This window comes from Myodes glareolus, chromosome 15 (genome assembly GCF_982192425.1).
Source record: "Myodes glareolus chromosome 15, mMyoGla1.1, whole genome shotgun sequence".
In the NCBI taxonomy this organism is placed as follows: Eukaryota; Metazoa; Chordata; class Mammalia; order Rodentia; family Cricetidae; genus Myodes; species Myodes glareolus.
In genome coordinates, this window is record NC_142040.1 from 24,229,466 (window position 1) to 24,246,257 (window position 16,792).

General features: G+C 37.7%; 1 protein-coding gene across 2 annotated transcripts in view; it reads left to right on the forward strand.

Annotated features, from left to right (window-relative positions):
* The window catches only part of Ankrd31 (ankyrin repeat domain 31), a 149,671-nt gene that overhangs the window by 85,061 nt on the left and 47,818 nt on the right, over positions 1-16,792 (forward strand). For both annotated transcript variants that reach the window (XM_087896805.1, XM_087896806.1), the window contains 6 exons: positions 2,227-2,371; positions 6,292-6,344; positions 6,886-8,365; positions 9,462-9,632; positions 14,655-14,798; positions 15,594-15,736. In XM_087896805.1, coding sequence (XP_087752931.1) covers positions 2,227-2,371; positions 6,292-6,344; positions 6,886-8,365; positions 9,462-9,632; positions 14,655-14,798; positions 15,594-15,736 — 2,136 coding nt within the window. The remainder of the gene's footprint in view (positions 1-2,226; positions 2,372-6,291; positions 6,345-6,885; positions 8,366-9,461; positions 9,633-14,654; positions 14,799-15,593; positions 15,737-16,792) is intronic.

Sequence of the window (16,792 nt, forward strand, 5' to 3'; positions counted from 1 at the left end):
TTAACATTTGTCTATGTTATATGATGTTAAATAATTGATATCTCTTTATTCTTGAGTAATATTTCGCTCCAAGGTCACCAGGATTGTAGATTTCGCTATTACATGTAAAGCTTCTACCAGTGCTCAAAATAGAATGACAAAATACAGAAAATACTTAGGAAAGTTTTAAAATAAGTCTACAAATTCCTTAATACTCCCCTCTCAAAACATAGAGCCTAATCCCTCCGCCCAAGAAATAAAGGATGACATTTTGATGGCTTGCTTCTAGCGAATAAGATGTGGCAGTATGTGGTTTCTAGGGTTATGTTAAAAGATACTGGAACTTTCAATTCTTTCTCTTGACTCATTAACTAGAGAAGGGTAACTGTTGTATCATATAGACACCCAAGCAGCTACTTAGAGTAGCCCATGTGGCAATGATTATTGTTTCTGCCTATAGCCAGGTTACCTACCATTTTAGAAAAATATCTTCCAGCCCTAGTCCAAGTATAATATGACTATGTGTCCAGCCAACAGCCTGACTACGTGAGAAACTATTGGACAGAACCATCTACCTAGGCCATTCTCAAATTCCAGACTCTTAAGCCAACTTTTGAGTTTTTTTTTTCTTTTGTAGCAGCAGTTACTGAATAGATAATCCAAATGTAGATTGAAAGTAGAAAGAACTCTCAGGGAAAGTTTGCTTAATTTACCACCCTTCAAAGTTCCTATCTGGAATAAAAGTATAGCTCAGTGATAAAACACTGTTAGCTTTTGTAAGGTTCTGGGTTCAGGACCCGGGGGGCAGAGGGGAGGGGGCCGCTGCACGTCGACACTTAGTAAGGCAGACTATCTCTTATCCACAACAAATCTTGTCAAAGTAGTGTATTCAGCCCTTGTCCCAACCCAGATTCCACAAGGCCGCCTGACTTCCCTGTCTAACCCAGTCACCTTTTCTCTCCTCCATCTTCTCATGTTCTGTATCTTGTTATTGGACACAAAATCTCAATAGCTGAGCACCACAGTCTGCTCCATGTCAGAGCAGTCTTCCTGAAAGAATGCAGTGTGCTCTGGGCTTCCTTTGCTGAACTGTATGGAAATATATATTCTTTGAGTTCTTACTATGACTGCCATATGTGTAATCTTAATTTTACCTACTGTTGCTTTGTTTTTGTATCTAACATTAAATCCCCATTGTAAAGAAGTTAAAAGACTCACCACATTGTTGATTCTTAGTAATTTTTAAAGGATCTGTTTTTGTCCTGCACACGCTCCCTCTTTTTCTAGGAGAATGTCTCCTCTGTTGTAACTTCAAGTCTTACACTTTCACTGAAAATTTTATACTACTTTATTGTTTAGACTGAAGTTATTCACATGAAATGTTATTGACAATCATGCTGATTAAACTCATTAAAAGATTAGGTTCCTTTTATTGATGGTCAGACCAAGAGCAAGTTTGTGTCTCTCAAGTCTCTTGGTGCCCAAGCTCAGGGATGCAGTTTTAAAAGGCAAAACCCACAAAAACTGTAGTTTACATCAAAGTTAGATGAGAGTCAGAGTAACCTTGAACCATTCATTCCTGGCAGAGAATGGTAATTATTTTAAACATAACTTGCTAGTTATTTTGGTTAGTACATCTGGACCATGGTCAAGGACATGGAGAACTCAAATGTGTTGCCAAGGCCAATGTAACCATTGAGGGTGGGGGATAGAGGGCTCAGAATTGTCTAAGCACACAAACTGAAGTCAGGACAAGATGGCATTATATTTGTCATTTCTTTATTTCCTTTAAAATTATTGTTTTTGGCTAAAGGGTAAATACTGAGTCCTGAGGAGCATTAGCTTAACTACGGCAGTATTTGCTTAATGAACTTTAAAAGGCAATTTACTTTAGCTGGTAGTTCCTATTGACACCCAAGTCTTCCAAGCCTAGGAACTCATTTAGCTGCTGTCTCTACTGACTAGACCACAGCTGTGGGCGCGGGGAAGAGGATGGTGGACGTTCCCTTCACAGCACACTGTTCCTTTCTCTTTTCCCTTCCTTCTCTTCTCTCCCTTTTTCTTGTTTTTGTTTGCTTGTTTTGTTCTTTTATAGGAGAAAGAATTTTCTGTTTAAACTAATTATAACTTGGGGCAATTACTAATTGCTCTTACTGGGCAAAGATTTTATAGGTAACACCTGACTCTGTGTTGTTGAAATAATACACCCTCTGTCTGGGCTCCTTTATGTGAACAATCTTTATCTAGGTGGCGGAGTTACTTCTTCTGAATGGAGCTGACCCATTATTTAAAAGTGACCATGGAACATGTGCTTTAGATGAGGCCAAAGATTCCTTTATGGAGAATCTCCTTAGGAAATACATTCCTAAACATAAAAAACATCACCTGTCAGGTAAGATTGAGTCACTCTGTTGTACTTTGATCATGTTGATAGAGTTATAGAAACTGAATTTATAATTGTAGAAACTGAATTAGTTTCCCACACAAGTTTTGAGAAAGTACATTCAATGATACCTTTGTTTCATCCTTTTAATAAAACTCAGTGCTTGTTGCAATTGTACTTGAGAAGAGGCCCCTCAAAGGCTTTTCCTCCAGCTGTGGCATTCCTAATAGTTAAGAATCCTTTGCAGGTCAGCATGACTTGGTGCCAGGTTCATGAATGCATACTGAAGTAAACCATTAAAATAATCATATTTATGTTTCAAGGCACAAAAAAACAGCAAATAAAACATCACACTAGAAGCACAAGTTTATGTACTCTGAAATATGCTTTGATGCTGTTCTTAATCACATAGCTTCTCTATACTCTAATGGTCTTCTTTTGCTTTCCTCAAAGTATTTTTTCCAGAACTCTAGTCTTCTCCGAATGCTGAAACCCTGCTCGCTGGTGCCCCCTCCTCTGATCTGATCCCTGTCCACAGGACATTGCCTTCATGCAAAGGAGTTCCTAACCTTTCACCTTCAGACTTGGCTTTTATTCTTTCTTTGTGAATGAATTTATTAATTATTTTTGAGGCAGGGTTTCTCTTTATAGCTTTGGAGCCTGTCCTGGAACTCACTCTGTAGACCATGCTGGCTTTGAACTCACAGAGATCTGCCTGCCTCTGCCTCCCAAGTTCTGGGATTAAAGGCGTGTACCATCACTGCCCAGCTGAGAATTTATTGATTTATTATGCTTCAGTGGGTTCTTTGACTATTTATTAAGCACAAACATTTGAATTCTGATATTATTTGGCATCCTATTTTCTAAATAATGGGAATTTTAATTTCTTAATAAATACATACTCTTGAACAAGACATTTGTTTTTAAATTTCAGCTGTTAATTTTATTCTATTTTTTTTGTTTTGAAATGCTAGGGATAAAACCCAAGCCCATTTATATACAAGTAAATACTCCTCCCTTAAGCTGTATTCCCAGCCCTGAAGAATGCTGTTTTTTAAATTTATAGGAATGATGAAACAAGAATATCTTAATATGAAATGTACTTGCTGATTTTTGTCTTAGGATATATATATCTTTTGTGATGAGTAAAACTCATTCTTTCAGATTTTATTATGGTGGGTAATTTTGGGTGATTGACATCCCTGTTTTCCCATCTGCAGTTTGGCGAGTTTGACCTTTTTGAGATAGAATCTTATTGTGTCGTCCTGACTGGCCTCAAATTCACATAGATCCTGCTGTGCTGAGATTAAAGGTGTGCACCACCTTTCCTGGCCTTGCAAATTGGACATTTGGTATCTGTTCATCTACCTGAATATCTATGGGAATGTTAGTGTGAGGGTTGGAGTCATATGTAAAACATCTAAACTGTGCTGGCAATCAATAAGAACTCAGAGGGACAGGATGGAATTTTTCTAAAATTACCATTATTAAAATCACTGCTTCAGAATTTATGTCTATATAACCAGCTGGATATACTAGAGAAGGTGATCTTTAATACTGAGAGAAAATGCTATATCTTTTATTACTTTATAGTCTCCATTTCTGTCATTTGACTTAAGAACCAATGTTAAGAGAAGGCATTGTGTATTTTATGCCCTTAAGAGCTTTTGACAGCAACAGAAGTAATAATAGAATATTTTCCTTACATGTATTTCACTACTTAATCTTCGTAATTCTGTAGCTGTTCAATGTTTATAGACATTCTATGAAGGTGGAGACATTAAGAAATTTGCCCAGGCTTACCTGGCTCATAAACAAGAGAAGCTCACTCATAAACCGTGAAACTCGGGAGTGTGGCTTTGACAGGACATTCTGGGCAACTCTTCTCACTTGAATGGGGTGAATGGAATTTGATTGTAATGGTAAAAGTCACTTCTAAGAAATACATTAAATTTCTCATATTTAATCACAGGCTTATTTAGATATTTTGTTTCCTACTTATCTTCAAGGAAATTTATATTTTTATGTATCACATCTAAAATGTTAATTTATTCCTATCAGATATTTATTGAATATTTTCTGTGTACAAATAAAGCCTTCATAAGGTTTTATCTTTTGTGATTAGTTGCACATGCATCTGATTATAATTACACATGCAGTATTTTCAGAAAGCAAGAAGAGATATGCTAAATTGCAGTCATTTAATTATCAACCTTGGCCCCTTTTTAATATTAGTATTTTTTGTTTCCTCTGTGTGTGCATTCACAGTGTTATTGATCTTTTCTTTCTTTTTTTTAAAAAAAACACTCCTTGGCCCATTAGCTTTAGCTTCTTATTGTCTAACTCTTATATCTTAATTTAACCCATTTCTAGTAATCTGTGTATCACCACATGGCTGTGGTTTACCAGCTAAAGTTCCGGTGTCTGTCTCCGGTGGGGCTATATGGCTTCTCCTTTACTCTGCCCTTCTTTCTCCCAGCATTCACTTTAGTCCCCCTCCCCCACCTAGCCTTTTCTGCCCTGCTCTGCTATAGGCTCAAGCAATATTAACCAATGGTAGTCACAGCATACAGAGGGGAATCCTACATCACCTCCCCTTTTCTGTTTAAATGAAAAAGGAAGGCTTTAATTTTAACATAGTAAAATTACATATAACCAAACAGGTATCAAGCAAGAATTACAGTTACAGTATTTATATCTACTTTATCTTTAATCATAACTAAGGAAAACTATTACTATAAATTCTTCAACTCCATCAAAGACTACAGAAGGATATATTATCTAAGTAAACAGGAAGTACTTAGTAAACAACTTCCAAGACTCTAGAATTGACAGAGACATCTCACTGCCTGGACAGTCACCCAGAGTTCTTCTGTATCATTGGGGCATCCATCTTCAACCTACAGGCCAATGGTGTCTAGCAGACTTTTCCATGAAGCAGGAAGTTTCAAAGACAGTTCTGCCCATATTGGTAGTTTGTCAGTCACTTTCTTCTGTGTCCTGCAGAATGTCTGGCAGTTGTTGATCTTTTCTGTGCATGTTTGCTGGGAAGAGAATGCAGCATTCATGCTATGACCTTATCAAGCAGACACCTTGGGAAATGATAATCTAGTTCAAGTTTTTATTGCAGAGTGTGTGTGTGTGTGTGTGTGAGAGAGAGAGAGAGGGGGGGGAGAGGGAGGGAGGGAGGGAGGGAGAGAGAGAGTACTGTGGCATTGTGGCATGTATCTGGAGACTGGAGGACAACTTGTAGGAGTCAGTTCTCTCCTTCCACCTCATGAGTTCTAGAGCTGGAACTCAGCTTATTGCACTGAGCGTGTCAACAAGTGCCCTTACCCACTGAGCCATCCTGCCAGCCCATGATAGTCTACTAATGAGAGGGGTTTTTTTTTTGCCTTATAAAAACAACTTGCATAATCTACTGAATGAAGAGAACATATATGGATATTTCTGTGAGTAAATTAAAAAAATACTAAGTTTAGTGCCCATCTTTTTTCTTAGTTATTTTGTCAGATCTATTTACTTTTCCAATAGAAATATTATCACTCAAAATAATACTTGACTTGTAATAAATATGAAAATTATAGTCATAGTGTATTGCCAGCTTTACTGTAAAAAATTGCACGATTTCAATGCTCCCTCTGGTTTTAAATTTTTATTTGAGTGCACACGTGCATATGTGTATTCATGTATGTGAATATAGTTATGAACATGCCAGGCAAAAGGCAAAGGACAACTCCAGGGAATTAAGTTCTCTCCTTCCTTCCGTGAAATCCAGATGTTGAATTCAAGTCGTCAGGCCTGCTTGGGTTCAAACCTGCTAGCCCATCCTCTAATTTTTCTTTATGACAAAAGACTTGTAGGTTTTAGAAGTTTAGAGTCTTAACAACTGGAAGATGTTTACTTTCATTTTCTCCTTTTGTATGCAGCTCAAAGGAAGAGGACTGACCCAGTATATGTAGACGATATATTCCAATACAAGGTATGTATGTCTTTAGCAATAAACTGTTTTTGCAGGTTTGCACCTGCTGGTTGTTTTTATAGATTAGCTGAGGGAAAGAAAGACTAGTGAAGCATTCATCAGGCTAGTAACTTCATCTTTGGTTTAAGACATTTTGAAATAATTGCATGAGATACCAAAAGTTTCTAGCCTATTAGTCTAAGAAGCAATTAGGGTAAGTGTAGCATGTCACAGTAATGTAGTGTAAGCAATTTCCTTTCTATTGTTCTTTATGGAATCTGGGATTTATCAACCATGTCAAAATTTTTCTGATTTAAAAGTAATACAAGAGTAAAAATTACCCTTGTCAGTCCAATAAAGTTTACATTAGGTGATTATGATTCATCTGCTATTTGAGTCATGGCCCTACCCATAATTCTTCTAGAGAGCAAAGGAAGAAACTAACCTAATTCTAGTCTTGAAAATACTCCTGTAATGCTCCCTTAAAAGTGTATCACAGAGTCTATAGCTGTACATCTGAAATTGAAACTAATCATGTTTTTTTGTTGTTTTTTTTTTATAGAAACCAAAATTAAGTTCTAATAATCACACTGAGTTTATTTGTGGTGAAAATTCTAATAGACAGGAACCAGAACATGTAGAAATTAATAAAGAAAGAAACAATTTACTTGTAAATAAAGAATATGTATATGAACATTGCCAGAAAAATACAATAGAATTTGGAAATTCCAAGCCTAGGCAATCAACTATTAACCAAATAGACTCTACAGGACTCAGAAGGAGCAGAGTTCACAGTGTGAAAGACAGCAGAACTAATGTGTCTAAAAGTAAAAGAGGAAGAAATACACAACATAAAAAGACTCAAGCAGATGACAGAGACTGCAGTTTGAGTCAGGGAACAGCTGTTTCCTCTTCCAGGGGAATGGATAAATTAGTCACTCAGCAGCAGCATACTGCTCTAACCCTTGAAGACCTTCCGAAAGAGTCTTGTGAACTTTCTACCCCAGCTCTACCAAGCTTGAAAAATGGTGCAGATAACAATAATGAGGCGTGTTTAAATTCCGAAAAGCCAAATACCCACAACGTGGATTTATCAGATAGTCAAAAAATGCAATTCTTAGACTTAGAGTCCATTGATCAAACTAAAGCTGTTTCCTTTTCTGAACTTTCATTATATAAAGAAATAAAATTACCACATGTAACTGCAGATCAACAACCTCACACTAACCAAGAGCAATGCAGTAGCCCATGTAAGCCTCCTGAAAACCATAGCTCAGGTGAAAAAGGCAAGAACCTCAATGAATGGGAAGATTCTTTCTTCTCCTTCATAAAAGGACGCTTTGCTGACGGTGATAGTGATTGCCACAACTCTGTCAAGTCTGTGGCATCTCAGGAAGAGTGCATGGTCGTCTGTCATAATGAAGAAACCACAACAGATGGAGAAGAAATGAACTCTCGGTGTTTTCTATCTTCTGAAAACTATTCTTCACAGGAAAATGAGCTAAAAGCAGGTAGCCTAACTACATATCCACAAGAGAAAGCTGTTAATTATTGTGATTTGAATGATACATTAATTTATGAACAACCTATTCCAAATCATAAACAGTGTGCATATGGGATTTCTTTTGATCACACAAATGCAATTTCTGAGCACGATTCTACGTCTTATACAAGACCACCTTCAAAACAGAAAGTTTCACAGTTGACTGGTCAAGTGGAGCTATTAAAAGTGTTCCAGAATAATTCCCACAGTGAGCCAACTGTTTTAGTTAATCAAGCTAATACATATAATGTGGAAAAGAAGCAAGACACTGAGAGGAATTATACCATAGAAGGCCAAAAGCCAAGTTCTTCCCATAGTCCTTTACACACTCATTCTCAAGTAATAGAAATAACTAAAGCTGAAGAAAGGAGACAAGACCTTCCAGAGAATGAGCTCGTGAACAGTACAGATTTTCATTCCACTGACAATGTGAATAAAGAATTGGCCAACTCTTCACAGCTTGATCAAGGAGAAGAGAAGGAAACTGCTCACAAATCAGGTATTAATATTTCTCAATTTGTACATTCCTTTTACCTCTCCTGTAGAAGTTTACAGCTGAACTTCATTTACCCTGTGACCCAGCTGATGAAACCACCATACAGGTTGTGATTTGGGAAGTGGATAGGCTCAGTAAGGTATTCGTGCTTGACTGATTTTGAGGTGTATGCTCTGTCATCGGGGCTAGCCAGATGACCAGCACTGTTAGAAACCGCCTTCCAGTGGATATCCACACCCGACCCAGGCGCGCGCCTTCCCGAACTTGGGCCCACGAGAATGGACGATTGTCCTGAGGGTTAAAAACAGAAACACAAAAAAAGAGACCTTTGCTCATTTACCAAGAGTAAATGGCAACTTTATTAAACTCAAGTCAGGTATTTATACCAGTGGGCAACCGGGATCAAAAAGGGCAAGGCCTCCTTGCAACAAAAGCAGGAAGGAGAATAAAGTCCCCAGTAAAGGAAAACTCCTCCCACCCAGAGGGGGCTGGGGAAACTGGCCTCTGTGGGAGTTTTTCCCCAGGCAGGTGGTCGAGGGTTTAAGGCAATGTCAGACAGGTTAGATGGGCCTTGGCGCCTGAGCTTTTTTTAGGCAGGTTGAGAAATTACCATTTTAAAGTAAAATAGATCCCTCAGGCTAATGTACCAGGCTGTAGCAGAACCAAGGATGGAACTAGCAGGAAGCTTAGCTGGTTAGCGTAAACATTATTTGCATCATCCAGTATTTTGGTCTCAAGGATCAGGGAGGACAGGGTCCCACACAGCACTTACTTGGAAAAATCAAACTGTTATCAGAGATGGTTACTAAACTGATACCAGCAAAACCTAATGTCTACACATTCTTTATCTCTTTTTAATGTGGCACTAATTTAGTATTCAAACCCTAATATCAATTTCATGGCAGAAAATTGGTGTTCATTCTGTCTCCATTATCACTACAACCAGCACACTTAGTCTACTCTGTGAAAACATTCTAAAGGCTTCTCGTAAGGAGTTCTTCTTGAAACAGAAACTCTGGACGAACAGGAGTTTTATTTTCTTGTCATAAGGCAAGTGAGCTGAACTACAAGACTAATAATATAAATGGTTGTGTTTCAGATGAGGAGTTAACTACTAATGCCAGTAGAGCTGAAAGAACTGTAAGAAATTGCAGGGAGGAAAAGGAAAATGTGGGTTTAGCAACTCAAATGCCTTGTGATACCCAAGATCATGGAAGAGACCAGAATTTCAGAGAAAGAAAAGGTTCCTTGAAAGCTCCCTGCAGTCAAGGTTTGTATAAATGTTTATATCAAAGTTTCATAATTAAACCTCATTATCTACTCTACTTCAAAGAATTCCTATGTTTAATTAAATTGGTGAGGGTTGTTTGTTTTTTATACTGGAGAACATTCATTTAGCTGTGAGATTATTTCTGTTATATTTGTTGTTCCACTTGAGGATAGCCAGTAATCTCCAGATACGTTTTTGTCATGTTACTGATTATGGCTTTCAGTTTGTGACATTAGAGGAGATGAACAGCAAAGATGAAAAGAGTATTCAGTGGGAGGACTAGGATTGTGTAATATCCCGGATTTTTAAGACATATCTATTTAGCCCTTTAAGGATTGTTAAAGAAGTATGGACACTATTTTTGTCACATTAATCAACTGTATATTTTTCTGACAAACTACTTCTTCTCTAGTGGTTCTTAGATCTAATCCTGTGATGAACAACAACCTGGACCACCTCAGGTTGAGTAGTAAGTACTGAAAAGTCAGTTTATATGTTGTTATGAGGTAGAAAAGGTGCTGAACAAGGCATTTTCTGTGTGAGCATTCTCTTATTTTCCCTCTCTTGTGTAAATTGAAGACCTTTGTGAGCATACTTTCTACATTTCTACATGTTGAGTGATGATCCTTCCATAATGAGGCTCTGGAACTAGTGAATAACACCTCTATGGTAAATGACTGAGTATTATTATCTTCTTTAGAAAAGGAATACTTATACAAATAATCAATTTAAGATCTTTGGGATGGAACCATTCTGAATTATCTAGATGAACCCTAAATCTAATCAAAAGCTTCTTTATAAGAGAAAGAGGGAAATTTGAGACATAGATCTAGTAAAGGAGTTCGTGTAACCTCAAGTTGAAAAAGCCAAAGAATGTCAACAGCCACCAGAATCTAGAAGAGGCAAGGAAGACTTGTACCCTAGTACTTCCAGTTATGTCCTTGCTGGTACCTTGATTCTAGATTTCAGATAGCAGAATAAATTTCTGTTTTTTAAATGCAACTGGCTTATAAGCTGGTATAGCTGACCCAAGAAACTGATATACTTCCTTAGTAACACTTAATCATATTAAGTATAATTTTGTATATATATGTCCTTCCACTAAATTATAAGCAACTTGGATAGAGGATTGAGAATTCTCGATATTGACCTCAGGAGATTCCCTAATACTAGCTTATCTCCCAACCGTCCAACAGTGAATTTAACCGTGCCTTCTCTTCTACTGCACTCTTACCAGCCACAGCTTTCCAATATCTGTATTTTAATTTCCCTCACTTAAATATAGACAAAGATCAACAGCTATTTATGAAGTGCTCCAATATGAAAGAAACATCAAAGTAAACTACACAGATCAAGCATACACCAATGAAGCAGAATTCAAGAATATTTTATTTTTAAATAGAAAAAGAGAAGGAACTATCACAACAATACAGAGTTTTAGATGTTGAAAATGTAATGGCATATCTGAGACTGAACGTGCACACCTTTAATCCCAGAACTCGGGAAGCAGAGACAAGCAGATCTCTCTGAGTTCCAGGCCAGTCTGTAACATGAGGACCTGCTTGTTGGGGTTTCTGTCCTCCCACCAGGTCCCACAGCCATTTGGCCTCAAAGAAATCACACAGAGGTCTCCATAAACTCAGGCTTTGTATTAGTTCTTATAACTTATATTAGCCCATTTTAGTATATGTTAGCCACATGGCTCAGTAACTTTTTCAACAGGGCAGGTCACATCTTCCTTCTTCCGTGTCTGAGCAGGACTGTGGAGGATAGGCTTCCTCCTTCCCAGAATTCTCCTGTTTTCCTTGACCTACCTCTATTCCTGTCTGGTTGTCCTGCCTCTACTTCCTGTCTGGCTACTGACCAATCAGCATTTATTTATAATTGACAGAATATAGACAATTCTCCTGCACCACTTGCCCATCTTTTTTTTTTAACAAAGGAAAATAACCATAGTTTATTTTGGGGGGGGAATATGAGCGTAGTTTTCCAGGCTACTTCCTGCTGGTTGGGAGCACTGATAATCTTATGGGGACCTAAAGAAAATTTATAATTATCCTCAAGTAATGACTGGAGTATCCTGTGAGGCTTCGTCATCTCAGGCAGAAGTCTTGAATCTGTCCTGGATGTAGAACTCAGACATTTAGGCCATTTCTCAGGTGGTCTTCTTTGATCAAAGCTGTTTTTTCTTAACTCAGAATGAATCCACAGCCTCTCATTTCCTGTGGAAACAAAAGCAGAATCTCTTCTCCAAAATAACATACCTTTTGACTTCAATTTTGAACTCAAGGTATTTTCAAAATACCTATCTTGGATTAATTCAGCAGCATTTATAAACAAATATCTTTTAGCAGCTGTTGCTCCTTCCTCAGCATTCAAACAATTCAAAGAGAGCATAATAATATACAGTATCAAGATTCTCTGTGTGATTGCGTCTTTATTTTAAACTCTATTTTTTAATTTTTACTTTTAACTTTTGGCTTTTTGAGACAGGTTCTCTGTGTTACTTTGGCTGTCCTGGAACTCCCTCTATAAACCAGGCTGTCCTTGAACTCACAGAGATCTGCCTGCCTCTGCCTCCCAAGTGCTGGGATTAAAGGTGTGTACCACCACACCCATCTACTCTTTCTTTCTTTTTTATTTTAAAGACCTTAACCTTTAGTCTACGTATATTTTTAACACACTGTAAACCATTTATAGGTTTTCTTCATCTAGATTTAGCTAGGGTCACTCTCGTAGATTCCAGGAAGCTTTTACTGTGTTGGTTTCTGTATCACCCCCGCAAATATCCCCCAGTTCCAGTCATCTCTCCCAGCACTCTCTCCATTCCCCCCTCGCCCTGCCTGGACCATCCTGTTCCTAGTCCACCCACAAAATCTGTTCTATTTCCCCTTCCCAGGGAAATCCATGTATCCCCACTTGTGCCCTCTTTGTTATTTAGCCTCTTTGTTGTTATGGATTGTAACATGATTATCCTTTATTTTATAGCTAATGTCCACTTATAAGTGAGCACACACCATTTTGTCTTTCAGGGTCTGGCTTACCTCACTCAGGATGAGTCCTATAACAGTAACTTTCACAGGGCTTCAGTAGAGGTGCAGTTGGGACTGGCTCTCACCTGCAGCTCGGAGTAGGGAAGGACTTCCAAGGTCATGTGATTGAGGAAACAGTTCCTTAAACGTGTTGTACTGAAGGCATCAGTTCCTGTGGACTGGGGGCCATCTTCAATTTCTTGCTGAATGGATTTCTCCAATATAGATTCTTCTTCATCAGAAAGTGAAAGCTGAAAGGCAAGGGAATGAATCTGTAGGAAGATAGCAAGCATTATAATCTTTGGTGAACTCATGAAAGAAGTTAATATTATACTTTTAACAGTGTTGAAGTGTTCTTTTGGTTGGGAGAGAATTCCATAAAACCACAAAGATGAGAAGATAGAAATCTGTAAGAGGAGGTTTTAGAGTTTGCTCTCTAAGTTTGACCTGGAGAATCTGTCTTTGTTGCAGATTTGCTAAGTGGCACTAACACTATTGATGTAATGAATGTTCTTTTGTTTCTTACCCTAACTCTCTGTTTTGCTTTTATGTTGTTCTCCATCTTCTCTGATGTGTTTAATGTGGAAAATAAACCTCTAGGTTTCTGGATTTTGGGTGGGTGTATAAGATAAAGTGTGTGGTTGCCAGTCAATTCAGAGTCCCAGCTTTACTCTGTATTAGCTTTTGGTCAGTTTTCCTGTGTTCACACATCTTTCTTCCAGGGTAACTTATGACTCCAGGTGCTCATTGCCTGGGCTCAGAAAGGCTTTTTCCATGATTCTCCTTGCAGGCCATGCCACACTCTGCTAAGGCAATTCATTCTTTATCAGTGACTTTTCAGTTCTGCTTCCCAAATCTGTTCAAATCTATCTCTGTCTTTTCTCCTGTATTTTCTTTGATAGTTTTTTTTTTTAATACCCATCACTGCTGTGTAGCAAGTATGGGGAGGAAACGGGGAAAACAAATCTGTTCATTGGTTTAGTTCCCACTTAATCTCTGTAACTTACACTGCAAAGAAAAGACTTTAAAGGGATTCTTTAGAAAATGATTTTGTACTGAATTTTTTATTTAAAAAAAAGTAGAGGACCTCAAAGGCCACCTTATTACTTGGTACCAATGTGATAGGGACACATACATTAAGAAACAGCTATAGGAAGAGGGGTTTGGTTTGGTTTTTGAGAAGGGTTTTACTATATAGCCCAAATTGACCTAGAACTCATGATTCTGATGCGTCGGCCTCCCACTGAGTGTTGAGATACCAGGCGTGCACTAATATACACATCCTGAAAGAGTTTCTATAAAGCCAGAGCTTGGTTATCTTAAGAACAAAGTGTATCCGTTGTTAAAGGGTGAGTGAGAGTGAGATGAGCGTAGAACTGAAACGCGTGTGTTTGGCTGTGCTTGACTGACTAGTTACTAGAATGAGCTCAGAATGCTAGATTTCTTCTCAAACTGGGATTAAACCAAACGCAGCAAACAATTTTCCCAGTTCACTGATATACGCCCAAGAAATCAAGAAACAGTTTTAAAAATAAATTATTCCTTTACAACTCAGCTACCATGAACTAACTCTGAATGTTAACATATAGGTTCCCAGTTTAGAAGCCCCTTAGAGGAGGGGCAACTAGCAAAGTGATACATGGTATCCAGTAGGCAGTATCAATTTTATCATTAAAATGTTCTAGCGTTTCAGAAGTTTTATCTATTATATGCCTTCTGAATACTTAAATATAGTCAGTTTACAAGATTATTAACCAGTTCTCTCAAACTCCTGTTCCTGTGACACCTCCCCCAACATGGTGATGGACTCTTACCTGAAATTTGACCTAAAATAAACACTTTCTCTTTCTTTCTTTTTTTTTTATGTTACACATGTTTAGTGTGGTACATCCTGTTGAGAATATTATCAGACAGTAGAACTATATTTTCTAAAGTCCTTTATAACAATGAGCATCTTGCATAAAATAAGTCTTGGATTTGCTTGATACAGTTGCAGAAGTGAACACAGCTGGAATCAGGAAGAGGAATGCCAAAGGAGAGAGCCTGCTGCATGTGGCTTCCAGAGAAGGAGATCTGTCCCTAGTGAAGGTTCTAATAGCATCTGGAGCAGACGTAAATCTAAAAGATAATACAGGTTGGGTCCTCTTAACTGCTTGTTTTTTAATTTTAACTCACTGAAATACTATTTTTTTCCTTTGCCCCCAATTTTGATGCTGGCTGATAACTGACTAACTTTGAACTGTATTTTTATACCATATTTTAATTTGGTGAATAGTAGGATTTGTCACTATTGAAATGACTGTCTTATTTGAAGCAGTTCTTATAACAGGGAACATTCATTCAGAGGGTGCACAGAATGGGGGTAAAGGGAGTTAGTCGGGCTTTTCCTTGGAAGCCTTAGTCCCATGCCCTGACTCCAGAGAAAATGCAACTGACCCAGCTCTCTGCCCATTCTTCTCCCTGCTCCCTTTATATTCCTCCTTTCCTGTTTGTTCTTTCTTATTCTAACCCTGTTCTAAAGAGTCGATTTTGTGACATTTTGCTTATACATAAAATAGTCTTGTATAAATAATTAAAGAAGGGAATTGAAAGGTTTACAGAATCAGGTGTCCTTTAAATAGAAATGTGGCCATGCAAACCTGAGATATGAAAGCTAAATACTGTCAAACCTGAGCTGAAGCCGGTTGAACTGATTATCATTTGCCTTCTATCAATAGCATTTATGATGATATAACATTTTTCTCCAAAATGAAGCCTGTATGTCTTAAAGCAGTAATGTTAATACTGTTTCTTGTTCAATACTTAGTACATGTCCATATATTTCGGTAGAGTCATTGAGTCCACTACCACAAAAGCCCCTTAACACATATTACATGAATCTCATTAGGTATGGAACATCTTTATTATTTTTTATTTTTATCTTTTCCAGGTTGGACACCCCTTCATGAGGCATCTAGTGAGGGATTTAATGATGTAATTATTGAGCTATTAAAAGCTGGTGCAAATGTAAACTGTGAAAATGTAGATGGAATGCTGCCTTTACATGGCGCTGCTGTGGGGAACCATTTAAAGGTAATGGCACTTGTCATATCAGGGTTCTATTTGCTTAGGGAAACAAGTGGAATAAATGAAGGTATTTTAAAGACAGAACTAATGTGATTGCTTATACTAATACATAGTTTTAAAGCCTGCTAAAATTATGAATGAAGTTAGAATGTTGTGTGTTGATTAGAAAATCAGTAAATATTTTAATAAATCATTTTTTATTGCTTAGCATGTATGTCATGTAGGTCAGAAGATAACATTCTATAAATCTTTAGTTTTAGTTGTCCAAAGTGATTTCCATAAAGGGTCTAATATTAGTGTTGATACATATAACAATTATTTTATTTTTTGAGATAGGATATTAACATATAACTGACACTGACTTTAAACTTAGAATGCTTCTACCTCAACGTCCTTGTATTGGGATGCAGCATGAGCCCCACACCCACCCAAGGCATTCTTTTCTGACGTGGGTGAGGGGATGGGTTGAAGTGATTGCTGCTTGGAAGTTTGTTGTCGCTTACTTTACCTTCCTGTGCCAGGCAGTATAGTAGACAGACCATAGGACACTGGCAGTATAGTAGACATGTCACAGGACACTGGCAGTATAGTAGACATATCACAGGCCACTGCAGTATACTAGACAGACTACAGGACAGTGTCTGTATAGTAGACAGACCACAGGCCACTGCAGTGTAGTAGACAGACCACAGGACACGGCAGTGTAGTAGACAGACCACAGGACACGGCAGTGTAGTAGACAGACCACAGGACACGGCAGTAAAGTTGCTGCCATTTGCTTTGTGTATATGGTATGGATTTTGCTTTTATATCAATAGCTGTGATATGCTGTTAGTCTATCTTTTTGATATCTTGCCACAGTTGCTTTCTAAAAACTATTTGTTTGTTTGTTATTTCAAATGTAAGTATAGCTGCTTTTGTTATATTTTATTTTCCATTTGCAGGAATACTTTTGCCATCTCTTCACTTATCACCCATGATATAAAGGCTTAAAATTAAAATGAAGGTTTTTTCTATTCTGCCACTCTGTAACGTTTATTGGATAATTTATTCCTTTTACAT